Source organism: Orbicella franksi, chromosome 2 (assembly GCF_964199315.1).
Source record: "Orbicella franksi chromosome 2, jaOrbFran1.1, whole genome shotgun sequence".
Lineage (NCBI taxonomy): Eukaryota > Metazoa > Cnidaria > Anthozoa > Scleractinia > Merulinidae > Orbicella > Orbicella franksi.
Window position 1 is genome coordinate 25,710,124 of NC_138146.1, and position 15,192 is coordinate 25,725,315.

The window sequence follows — 15,192 nt, forward strand, 5'->3', positions numbered from 1 at the left end:
TTATTAGGGAAATTCAAATGCCATTCAATCTGAGTGCATGCACATTTGGTGGTCTAGTGAAAAACTTCTCCGGAATTTGAATTTGAATTTGAACTTGAATTTGAAGTTGTTCAGTATTTAATGCTAAAAATAGGGAGCTACTGAGGGCGCGTTTTAAAAGTTTTTTTAGGGAGTTTGTATAGGACACTGTTGCGACCTGTTGCGTCTAATAAAGATCAAAATAAAATGTAAAATAAAATCTGCTTTCATTACTTTTAATTAGATTAATCACATAGTTCTATCATCAACAAACGCAAGATGGAGTCATAAATTCATCAAATGAAAGAACGAGGACAGTCGCCAAGTATTGGTATCTCAACCACTTGTTCATTAATCCCTTAATTTCTTTTAGACCAATGCAGAAGTCGAATGGAAATTTGCACGTGCCGTTGTTGAAAATCAGTACAGGAATTTACATTGCATCGTTGTACCGTTCAACCTGCTGTCCGTTCCAGTTACATTGTGTTACTTCAATGCGATGGGTAACCCTCGGGAGGAGGTAAACGACCTAAAAGCAACAACAAAAGTGATATGGATGTTGAATTCTCTGATGTTCAACATTTACCTTCAATTCGTTTATATTGTCTCAAGTTTGATGGATTGCGACCTTTTGAGTATCATGTTCTTTTATTCGTTCATTTCCTTTCAAGAAGTTCGTAGTACCAGGAAATCTCCTTTAAGATACACAGCAAATCTGAAATTGCGTTGTCGTAATTTTTATAGCATAAACTAAAACAATTGAGGCCGAAGCTATTAGTAAACAACTCAAAAACGATCGTTTTTCATTACCCTTATAATACATGCGAATCATCTGTTTCTGCATTGACTTGGAGCCCTGTTAGCAGGGAAACGAAATCATGTGGGAAATTCGTGATAAGTGATACTGAAAGTATAAATTGCGCGATTGAGAATCGCTTGGTAAGAAAAGAACTAATGAATTTCAATTGCAAAACCTTCTAATTTATTACATTTGGACTTTTACGTTGGCAGGACGCAGAAAACCGTCGGAATCAGTACAAGAACTTTTATCGCGATCGCTTGTTTCCATTGCTCACCGAACGTTATCTCACGAAATACGGTGGATCATTTCCTTTGTCCGGTAAGTGAATGTTGCTAATGATATAAGCAGGTTCAGCTGCGCAATGGTTGTCAAAACGTTGTGTGTTCTAAGTGTCGCCCCTATGTCTAAAAGAAAGAGACTGGAAGAGCATTAAAAATCATACTTTCATTTAGTTATTGTAGATAGCATCATTTCAATAAAAACGCGTTTATCCAAATGTGAGTGAAAACAAAGAGTTTTAAGCTCTTGTGAAATTTTGAAAAGCTGTAAAGTGTTCTTATTGTACAAGTTTCCAACTTTATCCTTTTAATATTTTGTAATTTAATAAACCAAACACTGATTTTTGTATATGTATTGATGTTGTGCTTCAGTTGAAGAAAAGATCGACTTGATAATGGACAAGTTGAAAATCTCGCACTGCGACGAGAGCGTCGCAGCTATGCAGGTCAGTCCTCAATGTGACGTTTCAATCATGAAACGTCATTGACTACCTTTCTTCAAAGGCAAAATTGCTCGGTATTGTACTTTTATCTACTTACACATAGGCTTGTTTGTTCTCTTACCACCGAGTAAGGAGTGATAATGCAATCTCAGGACCTCTAACCCCATTATAGTGCGATGAAAAAGTTCTTTTGAGGTCAGCAACATTACACATTGACGTAATTAAAAATAAGAGTTACGTCATGATCGCGCCGCCATCTTGGGTCGTTGTCACAGAGCCACCAAGACTGATTTGAAGGTAATTAAAACTACGGTCAAGCCTCTGTTAGCGACCACCTCTCCTCAGCGACCAGTTTTCCAAGTTACCAAACGTTTCCAAGTAAAATCCCTGCATTTGGAACCTCTTGAAAACGACCACCTCTCGCGAGCGACCACGACCACTTTGAGAGCTAAAAGTTTGAAACTTTCTTTTGCTTTTAACCTCTCGTAATCGACCATTTGACAGATAAAAAAGCAGAAATTGGATGATAAGGTTTTGTAACATTATCTCATTCCTGGTTAGTGCACGAGAAAGAAATTTCTTTAAAGCATGTGGAAAGTCTCTGCAGTTATCATATGCAAATGAGGCAAAATTTTGACCCAATATGGTCCAAGCTCTGGTAAGCGACCACCTCCCATAAGCGACCGCCTAGGCTTAACATTTTGGATGGTCGCTTACAGGAGGTTCGACTGTAATTCAAAAAAAGAATGCTAAAATGATCTAAGATTGTAACATAACTTAATTGTCCATTTGTTTCTAAATGTTCTTCCGAAAAACCAGAAAATCCATGGCCACTACACTACACACTAATCGCTCATAGTGTACGCTAGTTCATCCAATAAGATTGCAGCCTTTGCATTAGTATAAGAGTAGAATTGGACTAAACATATTAATGAGTAGTTTTGTTGAGAAATCACATAGAGACGCTAAGAGGGAGAAAGAGAGGCATTTTGTGTTTCCCCTGCCAACACTTTTCTCTGCGAATAAGGCTATGTTCGATTTTCATGAATCAATCTTTTCGGCAAAACCTTGGATAAAAGGAGTTGGAGATAGACTTGCAAATAAATTTCAATGTTGTTTGTTAATGGCGGAAGTTCTTTTGGAACATTCAATATAGAAAACTAAAGTCGTAGGTCCACGAAACTAGAAGGAAAGCGACATTTTCAATAATGGGAGTGAATTTAGTCTTTTTTTATTGTCTAATACAGGATGAATACAAGCAAGAAGGTTTTGAGGACCCAACCGACGATCCTCCTGCGGTCGTTTTTCATTTACCAGGAAACAGCGATATCAAGAGTGCAGATGCCAAGTTGTCTTTACAGATTTCGTCTTCTGTCTAGTCCCATGCCTCCGCAGCTTAAATCAGTGCAAACGAAATCAGGGGCCCGAAAGCCATTTTTAATTAATCTGTATCTAAAAGCAGTAAGGTTTATACGCCTGAAACTTTTTGCATGAAGAGAACCTCTCTTCATATTAAAAATACGTGAATATGTGAAGTCATAAGGTTTGAGATTTTGCTGCGGCTTTCCGGGTGCGAAAACTTTTCGGGCCCTACGAGAAACGGGCCCCAGGCCCGGGTTGCTCGAAGGGTGGATAACGCTATCCATGCACCGGATAAATCACTATCCAGCGGATAGCGTGGTTTGTTTTGTTTACAGTTATCCACTGGATGGCGATTTATCCGGGCCGGGTTGTTCGAAAGCCGGTTAACTTTAACCCAGGATTAAACGTTAACTGAAGTGTTATTTTTTCTTGTTTAAAAATGTTTTTCACCTCTTACGTTTGGCGTAGTTTGAGATTACTACAGCTCAAAACCTAAGGGCAAACAATATAAACAGAACACCTCACCAAAAAGTTACAAAACTGAAATCAAAATTCTCGCTAATCCTGGGTTAGCTTATTCGGGCTTTGAAAAACCCGGCCCCGGTGTATCTAGAGTTATCCAGCTGTCGAACAACTGGGGCCTGAACGATAAATTATACTTCTAACGTTTTCTTGTCATTAAGTAATTGATTTAAGTGATAGACCAATCTCGATATATTAAAATTCAGCCTAAAACAAAAGACCTCAGTACGAGGCTGCGGGGAATAACTAAAGAGTTTGTGGTGCTTATTCCCCAGAGCCTCGCTCTGAGATCTATTGTGTTAGATTGAATTTTAACATATCGAAATTGGTCTATTAAGTAATTAAATAGATTAATAAATAATAAGTAAATAAGTATCTGACTTTATTTATCGAAGACGAAATTTAATAGTAGTTAAATATAACCTCGTGGTTCTCAAAATAGGCAATAATACTTCTTTCACTTTAAACAGATAAAGAATACACACGATGCTTAAAATGGAAAAACAAGTTGATTTATCACTTATGTTAGATGATAATGATTTCAGTCGAACTGTACTGATTCGAATGTAACTGTTTCGGACAAAATGATATGGTTGGACCATATCATTCGTCATTGGCTCTTTTTCCAAGATTTGGCTACGAATGTGAAAGGACTTTATATAGTATATCTGAGAGTATTCCTAAAAGCATGCCTGCAGACAGCTCAAAGACAGTCCCAGCAACCAGAAGTGCTCTGACCACTCCCTCGCTACGAGATTGGCCCGTCACGCATCCACGTGGCATGGGCCTATCCAGCAGGGTGCCATGTCAACACAGAACCCTCAAACAAGGTTCAACAATTGAGCAAAATGCCTAGCAACACAGTCAAAATCAAGGTTATTTGGCACTGAAAACTCAAAGTCTAGCAAGCGGAGGTGTCAGCAAAAGACACCCTCCATTCCCCCCCCCCCTCCCGCTTTTGACAGCTGGTCGCCAGCAAACCAACAGCAGATAGGCCAGTGCCTGGGCCGAGTCTTCAGCCCGGCCTTGAGAGAGCCACCCCCCCACCCCCCACTCCCCGCTCTCGTTAGGTTTAGAGCCGCTGTCTAGGCGTTGGCTAGAAGTAGATCGACGTACTTCTAGGTAGATCGTACTTCTACTTCATGGAAGTAGATTGTACTAAACGCATGGGGAATATGTTTCCGCTAATCATTTACGTAGTGAGAGATAAATACAGTATACAATGAAAATAAAAATGTGTGAAACTTCAGAAGACTGTCGAAGTATGAAGTATTTCAGTTACAACCAGTTCCCTGATCGCAATCAAATTAAATGTATTTGCTTTGTTGGGGCTCATGACGGGACGCACGGGGCTTCTACTGTAAGTTCCGCAGAGAAATGGTCCGCAATTTTCCTAGCATTGCTTACATACTATCACTAGGGTTCTTCGTCTTGCGGCCAGGGAAGGCGTCATAATCTGTTTCAGTGACAAATCGCTATGAGAAGATTTCAGAGGAAATGCTTCCTGATGGCATCTCAATACCACGGAGAGAATGTAGTTGTTAGAATTTCGAAGAAGAATTTTCGAGAAGACTCGTGCAGTTTTTCCATAGTACATTTATTCCATGAAGCCGTGTTAGGTTCGAGGTGATAAATAAAGCCGTGTAAAGCCATGACGTACGAGGTGATAAATAACGAAATAAGAGCGCAGTGCCGAGTTTGTTATAATCAACGGCGGATAGGAAATTTGTTGTACTAAATAAATTGTTTAGGCGACTTGATAACATGGACATTGCAGTATGATCTAAATGAAGTGATGGTTTGAAAAGGCGCGAAGATTTGCCGCGCTTTGTTCAATTCTTGAATTGAATGAAACGTGTCAGGAAAGCAAGCGAAGTCTATCGATTTGGAAAGTGCTTGATTAAAACATTCTCGCCCCTATCAACTTTCTTTTCTCTCGTAAGTTCTCGCGCGGTTAGAGATGCGCCACACTCGCGTTTTAGGTGCGGGAATCCGACCCAATGCTCACCTAACCTTTTGAAGATGCTACTTTTAGTCCTCCCCCATATCTACACACGTGTATTTCACTTGCTCAAGTTTTTCGATTTGGACAGTGCTTGGGAGAGAAATTCTCGCCCATATCAACTTTCTTTTCTCTCGTAAGTTCTCGCGCGTTTAGAGATGCGCTACACTCGCGTTTTAGGTGCGGGGATCCCAACCAATGCTTACCTAACTTTGTAAAGATGCTACTTTTAGCCCTCCTCCAAATCTGCATACGTGTATTTCACTTGTGGAAGTCTATCGATATGGGCAACGCTTGGGTAAGAGATTCTCGCCCCTATCAACTTTCTTTTCTCTCGTAAGTTCTCGTGCCTTTAGAGATGCGCCTCACTCCCGTTTTAGATGTGGGGATCTTAACCAATGCTTACTTAATTTTTTAAAGATGCTACTTTTAGCCCTCCCCCAAATCTACACACGTGTATTTCACTTCTGGAAGTCTGTCTCTTTGGACAGTGCTTTCGTTAAAGATTCTCGGCCATTTATATCTTTTTTTCACTTTCGCGTTTTCGCGTGTTTAGCGATATGGCACACCCGCGTTTTTTGTGTGGGGATCCCAAACTATGGTTACAATGCTCTTTAAGAATGTTAGGTTTGGCCCTCTCCCAAATCTACACAAGTGTTTTTCACTTGTGTAAGTCTATCGATTTGAACAGTGCTTGGGTTAGATATTCTTTTCCATGTCAATTTTCTTTTCTCCCGCGTGTTCTCGCACGTTAAGCGAGGCTGCACACCCTCGTTTTAGACGTGGGGATGCCAAACTTTGCTTACCTCGCTTTTTAAAGATGCTAGTTTTAACCCTCTGCCAAATCTCCAACGTTTATTTCACTTGTGGAAGTCTATCGATTTAAACAGTGCTTAGATGGATATTTTTAACGATGTCAATTTACTTTTCCCTTGTCTTTTCTCGCGCGTTTAGTTATGAGGCACACTCGAACTTTTGGTGTCGGGATCTTAAACTATGCTCACTGGGCTTTTCAAAGATACTAGTTTTTGCCCTCTCTTAAATTTACACGTGTATTTTTTACTTGTGGGAGTCTTTCGATTTGGACAAAGCTTGGGTAAGAGATTCTCGCCCATATCAAATTTCTTTTCTCTAGTAAGTTCTCGCGCGTTTAGAGATGCGCCACACTCGCGTTTTTGATATAGCGATACTAAAGTATGCTTACAGGGCGGTTTAAAAATGCTAGATTTGGCCGTCCCCCAAATCTACACACGTGTATTTCAGTTGTAGAAGTCTGTCGCTTTGAGCAATGCTTGGGATGAATATTCTCGCCAACTTATATTTTTTCTCTCGTGTGTTTTCGTGCGTTTAGAGATGCGCCACACTCGCGTTTGTGGTGTGGGGATACTAAAGTATGCTTAAAGGGCTCTTTAAGAATGCTAGATTTGGCCGTCCCCCAAATCTACACACGTGTATTTCGCTTGTGGAAGTCTGTCGCTTTGGGCAATGCTTGGGATGGAGATTCTCGCCCAGTTATATTTTTTTCTCTCGCGTGTTTTCGCGCGTTTAGAGACGCGCCACACTCTCGATTTTGGTGTCGTGATCTCAAACTATGCTTACTGGACTTTTTGAAGATGCTAGATTTGGCGTTTTCTCAAATCTACACACGTGTATTTCACTTGTGGAAGTGTAACGCTGTAGACAATGCCTGGATTAAAGATTCTCGCCCATTTATATCCTTTTTTCACCCGCCTGTTTTCGCGCGTTTTGCGATGCGGCACACTCGCGTTTTTGGTGTGGGGAACCCAAACTTTGCTTACGAGGCTCTTTAAAAATGCTAGTTTTGGCCCTCCATCAAATCTACACAACCGTATTTCACTTGTGTAAGTCTATCGATTTGGACAGTGCTTAGGTTGGAAATTTTCCACCATATCAATTTTCTTTTCCCTGGTAAGTTCTCGCGCGTTTAGAGATGCGCCACACTCGCGTTTTAGGTGCGGGAATCCCAACCAGTGCTTCCCTAACTTTTTAAAGATGCTACTTTTTTCCCTCCTGCAAATCTACACACGTGTATTTCACTTGTGGAAGTCTATCGACTTGGATGTGCTTGGGTTGGAGATTCTCGCCAATATCAACTTTTATATCTCTCGTAAGTTCTCGCGCGTTTAGAGATGCGCCACTCTCGCGTTTTAGGTGCGGAAATTGCAACCAATGGTTAGCTAACTTTTTAAAGATGCTGCTTTTAGCTCTCCCCCTAATCTACACACGTGTATTTTACTTGTGGAAGTCTATCGATTTGGACAGTGCTTGGGTGAGAGATTCTCGTCTTTATCAACCTTCTTTTCTGTGGTAAGTTCTCGTGCGTTTTGAGATGCGCCACAATCTCGGTTTTGGTGTTGGAATCTCAAATTAGCTTAGTGGACTTTTTAAAGATGCTAGATTTGGCCCTTGCTTAAATCTAGACCCGTGTATTGCACCTATGGTAGTCTGTCGCTTTGGAAAATGCATGGGTTGGACATTTTCGCCAATTTATACTTTTTTCTCTCGCGTGTTTTCTTGTGTTTAGAGATGCGCCACACGCGCGATTTCGGTGTCTGCATCTCAAAGTATGCTTACTGCACTTTTTGAATATGCTAGATTTGGCCCTTTGGCAAATGTACACACGTGTTTTTTACTTGTAGAAGTCTATCAATTTGGACAGTGTTTGGGCGACAGACTCTCACCTATGTACACTTTCTTTTCTTTCGTAAGTTCTCGCGCGTTTCGAGATGCGCGACACTCGCGTTTTAGGTGGGGGGAGCCCAACTAAATGTTACCTAACTTTTTAAAGATGCTACTTTAAGCCCTCCCCCTAATCTACACACGTGTATTTTACTTGTGGAAGTCTATCGATTTGGACAGTGCTTGTGTGAGAGATTCTCGCCTTTATCAACCTTTTTTTCTGTGGTAAGTTCTCGCGCGTTTTGAGATGCGCCACAATCTCGGTTTTGGTGTTGGAATCTCAAATTAGCTTAGTGGACTTTTTAAAGATGCTAGATTTGGCCCTTGCTTAAATCTAGACCCGTGTATTTCACCTATGGTAGTCTGCCGCTTTGGAAAATGCATGGGTTGGACATTTTCGCCAATTTATACTTTTTTCTCTCGCGTGTTTTCTTGTGTTTAGAGATGCGTTGTTGTTCCGGCGAGTAGCTGTTCCCTCAGTGGTCCGCTGTTGTACCGTTCTCCTGTTGTGGTGTTTCTTGATCGTGGGTATCCATGCTTCAGGAATTTCAATTCCACTATCCCTGTTGATGTTGTTAGGGTGAAGTCTTATGTGAATAGCTTCCTTGACCCTACGTGTGTACCAGTGAGGATCTCGATCAATAAACTTGACCTCATTCCAGATAGGATAGTGGCCGGTCTCGTGGGTATGTTCAGAAACGGCAGAGGTCTGGGTACGGGCGAGTCGTATATCCCTGTCGTGTTCTTTGAACAAGCCGTACAAGCCGCGCTACAAAAAATGGAGAACGACCCAGGCCTGGCTGACCGCACGACACTTACACCAGTTCAAATCGCGGACCTCTTGAATTTCGTATTAAGATCTACGTACTTCCAGTACAACGGATCGATTTACGAACAACGAGATGGCACACACGTGGATTTGTAGTCTGTTGCTTTGGACAATGCCTAAATTGGAAATTCTTGCCCATTTATATTTCCTTTTCTGTCGCGTGTTTTCGCTCGTCTAGCAATGAAGGAGTCTCTCGTTTTTGGTTTGGGGATCCCAAACTATGCTTACGGGGCTCTTTAAAATTGCTAGTTTTAGCCTTCCCCAAATCTACACAAACGTATTTCACTTGTAAAAATCTATCGATTTTGGACAGTGCTTAGGTTAAAGATTCTCGCCCAAATCAACTTTCTTATCTCTCGTAAAATCATGCGCGTTTAGACATGCGCCACACTCTCGTTATAGGTGCAGGAATCCCACCCAATGCTTACCTAACTTTGTAAAGATGCTACCTTTAGCGCTCCCCCAAATCTACACACGTGTATTTCACTTGTGGAAGTCTATCGATTTGGACATAGCTTTTGTGAGAGATTCTCGCCCCTATCACCTTTCTTATCTCTTGTAAGTTCTCGCGCGTTTAGAGATGCGCCACACTCGCGTTTTAGGTGCGGGAATCCCAACCAGTGCTGACCTAACTTTTTAAAGATGCTACTTTTAGCCCTTCCCCAAATTTACACGGAAGTAATTCACTTGTGGAAGTCTATCGATTTGGACAGTGTTTGGGTGAGAGATTCTTGCCCTAATCAACTTTCTTTTTTCTTGTAAATTCTTGCGCGTCTAGAGATGCGCCACACTTGCGTTTTTAGGTGCAGGAATCCCAACTAATGCTTACCTCTCTTTCTGAAAATGCTACTTTTAGTCCTGCTCCAAATCTACACATGTGTATTCAACTTCTGGAAGTCTATCGACTTGGACAGTGCTTGGCTGAGAAATTCTCGCCCATATGAACTTTCTTTTTGCTAGTCAATTCTCGCGCGTTTAGAGATGCGCCACACTCACGGCTTTGGTGTCGGGATCTCAAACTATGCTTATAGGACTTTTTAGAGATGCTAGATTTAGCCCTTTCTCAAATCTACACACGTGTATTTCACCTGTGGTAGTCTGTCACTTTGGACAATGCTTGGATAGGAGATTCTCGCTAATTTATATATTTTTTTTCTCTTGCGTGCTTTCGTGCGATTACAGATGCGCCACACTCGCGATTTTGGTGTCAGCATCTCAAACTATGCTTACTGGACTTTTTGAAGATGCTGGATTTGGCCTAATATCAAATCTACACACGTGCATTTTACTGGTGGAAGTCTATCGATTTGGACAGTGTTTGGGTGAGAGGTTCTCGCCCATATCAACGTTCTTTTTTTCAGTAAGTTCTCGCGCGTCTAGAGATGCATCACATTCGCTGTTTTGATGCCCATATTATCTTTCTTTTCTCTCGTAAGTTCTCGCGCGTTTAGAGATGCGCCACACTCGCGTTTTAGGTGCGGGGATCCCAACCAACGGTTAACTAACTTTTTAAAGATGCTACTTTTAGCCCTCCCTCCAAATCTGCACACGTGTATTTCACTTGTGGAAGTCTATCAATTTGGACAGTGCTTGGGTGAGAGATTCTCGTCAATATCAAATTTCTTTTTTCTTGTAAGTGTTTGCGCGTTTAGGGACTTGCCACCCTCGCTTTTTTAGGTGCGGGAATCCCAAACAATGCTTACTTAACATTTCTAAGATGCAACTTTTAGCCCTTCCTCGAATCTACACACGTGTGTTTCACTTGTGGAAGTCTATTGATTTAGACAGTGCTTGGGTGAGAGATTCTCGCCCATATCAACTTTCTTTTTTTCAGTAAGTTCTCGCGCGTCTAGAGATGCGTCACATTCGCTGTTTTGATGTTGGGATCTCAAACTATGCTTACTGGATTTTTTAAAGATCGGCCCTTTTTCAAATCTGCCCACGTGTATTTCACTTGTGGTATTCTGTCGCTTTGGACAATGGTTGAATTGAGGATTCTCGCCCATTTATATTTTCTTTTTCTGTCGTGTGTTTTCGCGCGTCTAGCAATGCAGCAAAATCGCGTTTTTGGTTTGGGGATCCCAAACTATGCTTACGGGGCTCTTCAAAAAATGCTAGTTTTGGCCCTCCCCCAAATCTACACAAAAGTATTTTACTTGTAAAAGTCTGTCGATTTTGGACAGTGCTTAGGTTGGAGATTCTCGCCCAAATTAACTTTCTTTTCTTATCTCTCGTAAGTTATCGCGCGTTTATAGATGCGCGACACTTTCGTTTTAAGTGAGGGGATTCCAACGAATGCTTACCTAACTTTGTAAAGATGCTACCTTTAGCCCTTCCCCTAATCTACACACGTGTATGTCACTAGTGGAAGTCTTTAAATTTGGACAGTGCCTGGGTAAGAGATTCTCGCCCCTATCAACTTTCTTATCTCTCGTAAGTTCTGGCGCGGTTATAGATGCGCCACAATTGCTTTTTAGGTGCAGGAATCCAAACCAATGCTTACCTAACTTTTTAAAGATGCTAATTTTAGCCCTCCTTAAAATCTACACACGTGTATTTCACTTGTGGAAGTCTATCGATTGGGACATTGCTCGGGTGAGAGATTCTCGCCTATATCAACTTTCTTTTCTCTAGTGAAATCTCCCGAGTTTAGCTATCCGCCACACTCTAACTATGGTTACTGGACCTTTTAAAGATGCTAGATTTGGGCCTTTCTGAAATCTACACACGTGTATTTAATTGTGGTAGTCTGTCGCTTTGGACAATGCTAGGGTTGGAGATCCTCGCCCATTTATACTTTTTTTCTCTTGCGTAATATCGCGCGTTTAGAGATCCGCCACACTCGCGATTTCGGTGTCGACATCTCAAACTATGCTTATTGGACTTTTTGAACATTTTACATTTGACCCTTTCCTAAATCTCCACACGTGTATTTCTTTTATGCAAGTGTTTCGATTTGGACAGTGTTGGGGTAAGAGATTCTCGCCCAGATCAACTTTCTTTTCTCTCGTGAGCTCTCGCGCGTTTAGAGATGCACTAAAGTCGCGTTTATGATGCTCGGATCCCAGTGAATGTTTACCTAATTTTGTAAAGATGCTACTGTTAGCCCTCCTCCAAATCTGCACACGTGTGTTTCACTTGTGGAAGTCTATCGATTTGGACAGTGCTTTTGTGACAGATTCTCGCCCATAGAAACTTTCTTTTCCCTCGTAAGTTCTCACGCGTTTAGAGTTACGCCACTCTCGTGGTTTAGGCTCGGGGAACCCAACCAATGCTTACCTAACATTTGAAGATGCTACTTTTAGGCCTCCCCCAAATCTCCACGCGTGTACTTCACTAGTGCAAGTCTTTCGATTTGGACAGTGCTTGGATAAGAGATTCTCGACCAGATCAAGTTTGTTCTCTCTCGTGAATTCTCGGGCGTTTAGAGATGCGCTACACTCGCGTTTTAGGTGCGGGGATCCCAGCCAATGTTACCTAACTTTGTAAAGATGCTACTTTTAGCCCTCCTCCAAATCTGCACACGTGTATTTCACTTGTGGAAGTCTATCGATTTGGACAGTGCCTGGGTGAGAGATTCTCGCTCCTAGCAACTTTTATATCTCTCGTAAGTTCTTTCGCGTTTAGAGATGCGCCACACTCGCGTTTTAGGTGGGGGGACTCCAAACAATGCTTATCTACCTTTTTCAAAATGCTTCTTTTAGCCCTCCCCCTAATCTACACACGTGTATTTCACTTGTGGAAGTCTTTAAATTTGGACAGTGCCTGGGAAAGAGATTCTCGCCCCCTATCAACTTTCTTATCTCTCGTAAGTTCTGGGGCGTTTATAGATGGGCCGCACTCGCTTTTTAGGTGCAGGAATCCCAACCAATGCTTACCTAACTTTTTAAAGATGCTAATATTAGTCCTCCCCAAAATCTACACATGTGTATTTCACTTGTTGAAGTCTATCGATTTGGACTACACCCGGTTTTGGTTTCGGGATTTTAAACTATGCTTACTGGACTTTTTAAAGATGCTAGATTTGGGCCTTTCTGAAATCTACACACGTGTATTTAATTGGGGTAGTCTGTCGCTTTGGACAATGCTAGGGTTGGAAATCCTCGCCCATTTATACTTTTTTTCTCTCGCGTAATATCGCGCGTTTAGAGATCCGCCACACTCGCGATTTCGGTGTCGGCATCTCAAACTATGCTTATTGGACTTTTTGAACATGTTACATTTGACCCTTTCCTAAATCTCCACACGTGTATTTCTTTTGTGCAAGTGTTTCGATTTGGACAGTGTTGGGGTAAGAGATTCTCGCCCAGATCAACTTTCTTTTCTCTCGTGAGCTCTCGCGCGTTTAGAGATGCACTAAAGTCGCGTTTATGATGCTCGGATCCCAGTGAATGTTTACCTAATTTTGTAAAGATGCTACTGTTAGCCCTCCTCCAAATTTGCACACGTGTATTTCACTTGTGGAAGTCTATCGATTTGGACAGTGCTTTTGTGAGAGACTCTCGCCCATAGAAACTTTCTTTTCTCTCGTAAGTTCTCACGCGTTTAGAGTTACGCCACTCTCGCGGTTTAGGTTCGGGGAACCCAACCAATGCTTACATAACTTTTTGAAGATGCTACTTTTAGCCCTTCCCCAAATCTCCACAAGTGTACTTCACTAGTGCAAGTCTTTCGATTTGGACAGTGCTTGGATAAGAGATTCTCGCCCAGATTAACTTTCTTTTCTCTCGTGAATTCTCGGGCGTTTAGAGATGCGCTACACTCGCGTTCATGGTGCGGGGATTCCAGCCAATGCTTACCTAACTTTGTAAAGATGCTACTTTTAGCCCTCCTCCAAATCTGTACACGTGTATTTCACTTGTGGAAGTCTATTCATTTGGACAGTGCTTGGCTGAGAGATTCCCGCCCCTATCAACTTTTATATCTCTCGTAAGTTCTTGCGCGTTTAGAAATGCGCCACACTCGCGTTTTAAATGCGGGGACTCCAAACAATGCTTTTACCTAACTTTGTAAAGATGCTACCTTTAGCGCTCCCCCCAAATCTACACACGTGTATTTTAGTCGTGGAAATCTATCGATTTGGACAGTGCTTGGGTGAGAGATTCTTGCCCATATCAACTTTCGTTTCTCTAGTAAGTTCTCGGGCGTTTAGGGATGCGCCAGACTCGCGGTTTTTATGTCTGGATTTTAATCTATGCTTACTGGACTTTTTAAAGGTGCTAGATTTGACCCTTTCTCAAATCTACAAACGTTTATTTGATATTGGTAGTCTGTTGCTTTCGACAATGATTGGGTTAGAGATTCTCGCCAATTTATATTTAGCTTTCTCTCGCGTGTTTTCGCGTGTTTAGAGATGCACCACACTCGCGATTTCGGTGTCGACATCTCAAACTATGCTTACTGGACTTTTTGAAGATGCTAGATTTGGCCCTTTCTCAAATCTACGCACGTGTATTTCACAGGTGGAAGTCTATCGACTTGGGAGAGTGTTTGGGTGAGAGATTCTCGCCTATATCAACTTTCTTTTCTCTCTTAAGTTCTCGCGCGTTTAGAGATGCGCCACACTCGCGTTTTAGGTGCGGGAATCCCAACCAATTGTTACCTAACTTTTTAAAGATGCTAATTTTAGCTCTGCCCCAAATCTACACACGTGTAATTCACTTGTGAAAGTCTATATATTTGGACAGTACTTGGGCGAGAGATTCTTGCCCCCTATCAACTTTCTTTTCTCTCGTAAGTTCTCGCGCGTTTAGAGATGCGCGACACTCCCGTTCAGGTGCTGGATTCTTAACCATAGCTTACCTAAGTTTTTAAAGATGCTACTTTTACCCCTCCCCCAAAGCTACACACGTGTATTTTACTTGTGGAAGTGTATTGATCTGCACAGTGCTTGGGTAAGAGATTCTCGCCTATATCAACTTTCTTTTCGCTTCTAAGTTCTCGCGCGTTTAGAAATCCACTACACTCGCGGTTTTGGTCACGGGATCTTAAACTATGTTTATTGGACTTTTTAAAGATGCTAGATTTGGCCCTTTCTTAAATGTACACACCTGTATTCCACTTGCGGAAGTCTTTCGCTTTGGAAAATGCTCGGGTTAAATATTTTCCCCCATTGATATCTTTAATCACTCGCGTGTTTTCGCCCGTCTAGCAATGCGACAAACTCGCGTTTTTGGTTTGGGGATCCCAAACTATGCTTACGGGGCTCTTTAAAAATGCTAGTTTTGGCCCTCCCC

The 15,192-nt window shown here is 41.8% G+C and overlaps 1 protein-coding gene across 5 annotated transcripts in view; it reads left to right on the plus strand.

Annotated features, from left to right (window-relative positions):
• The window catches only part of LOC145478944 (short transient receptor potential channel 5-like), a 25,209-nt gene extending 10,418 nt beyond the window's left edge, over positions 1-14,791 (plus strand). For 4 of the 5 annotated variants that reach the window (XM_081457149.1, XM_081457146.1, XM_081457150.1 and 1 more), the window contains exons 12-15: positions 392-538; positions 1,030-1,138; positions 1,471-1,544; positions 2,789-9,609. In XM_081457149.1, coding sequence (XP_081313275.1) covers positions 392-538; positions 1,030-1,138; positions 1,471-1,544; positions 2,789-2,920 — 462 coding nt within the window. In that variant the 3' untranslated portion in view covers positions 2,921-9,609. Of the gene's footprint in view, positions 1-391; positions 539-1,029; positions 1,139-1,470; positions 1,545-2,788; positions 9,610-14,753 lie in introns of those variants that run through there. The other variant, XR_014048346.1, reaches the window with a different exon arrangement.
• The last annotated feature ends 401 nt before the right edge of the window (positions 14,792-15,192 follow it).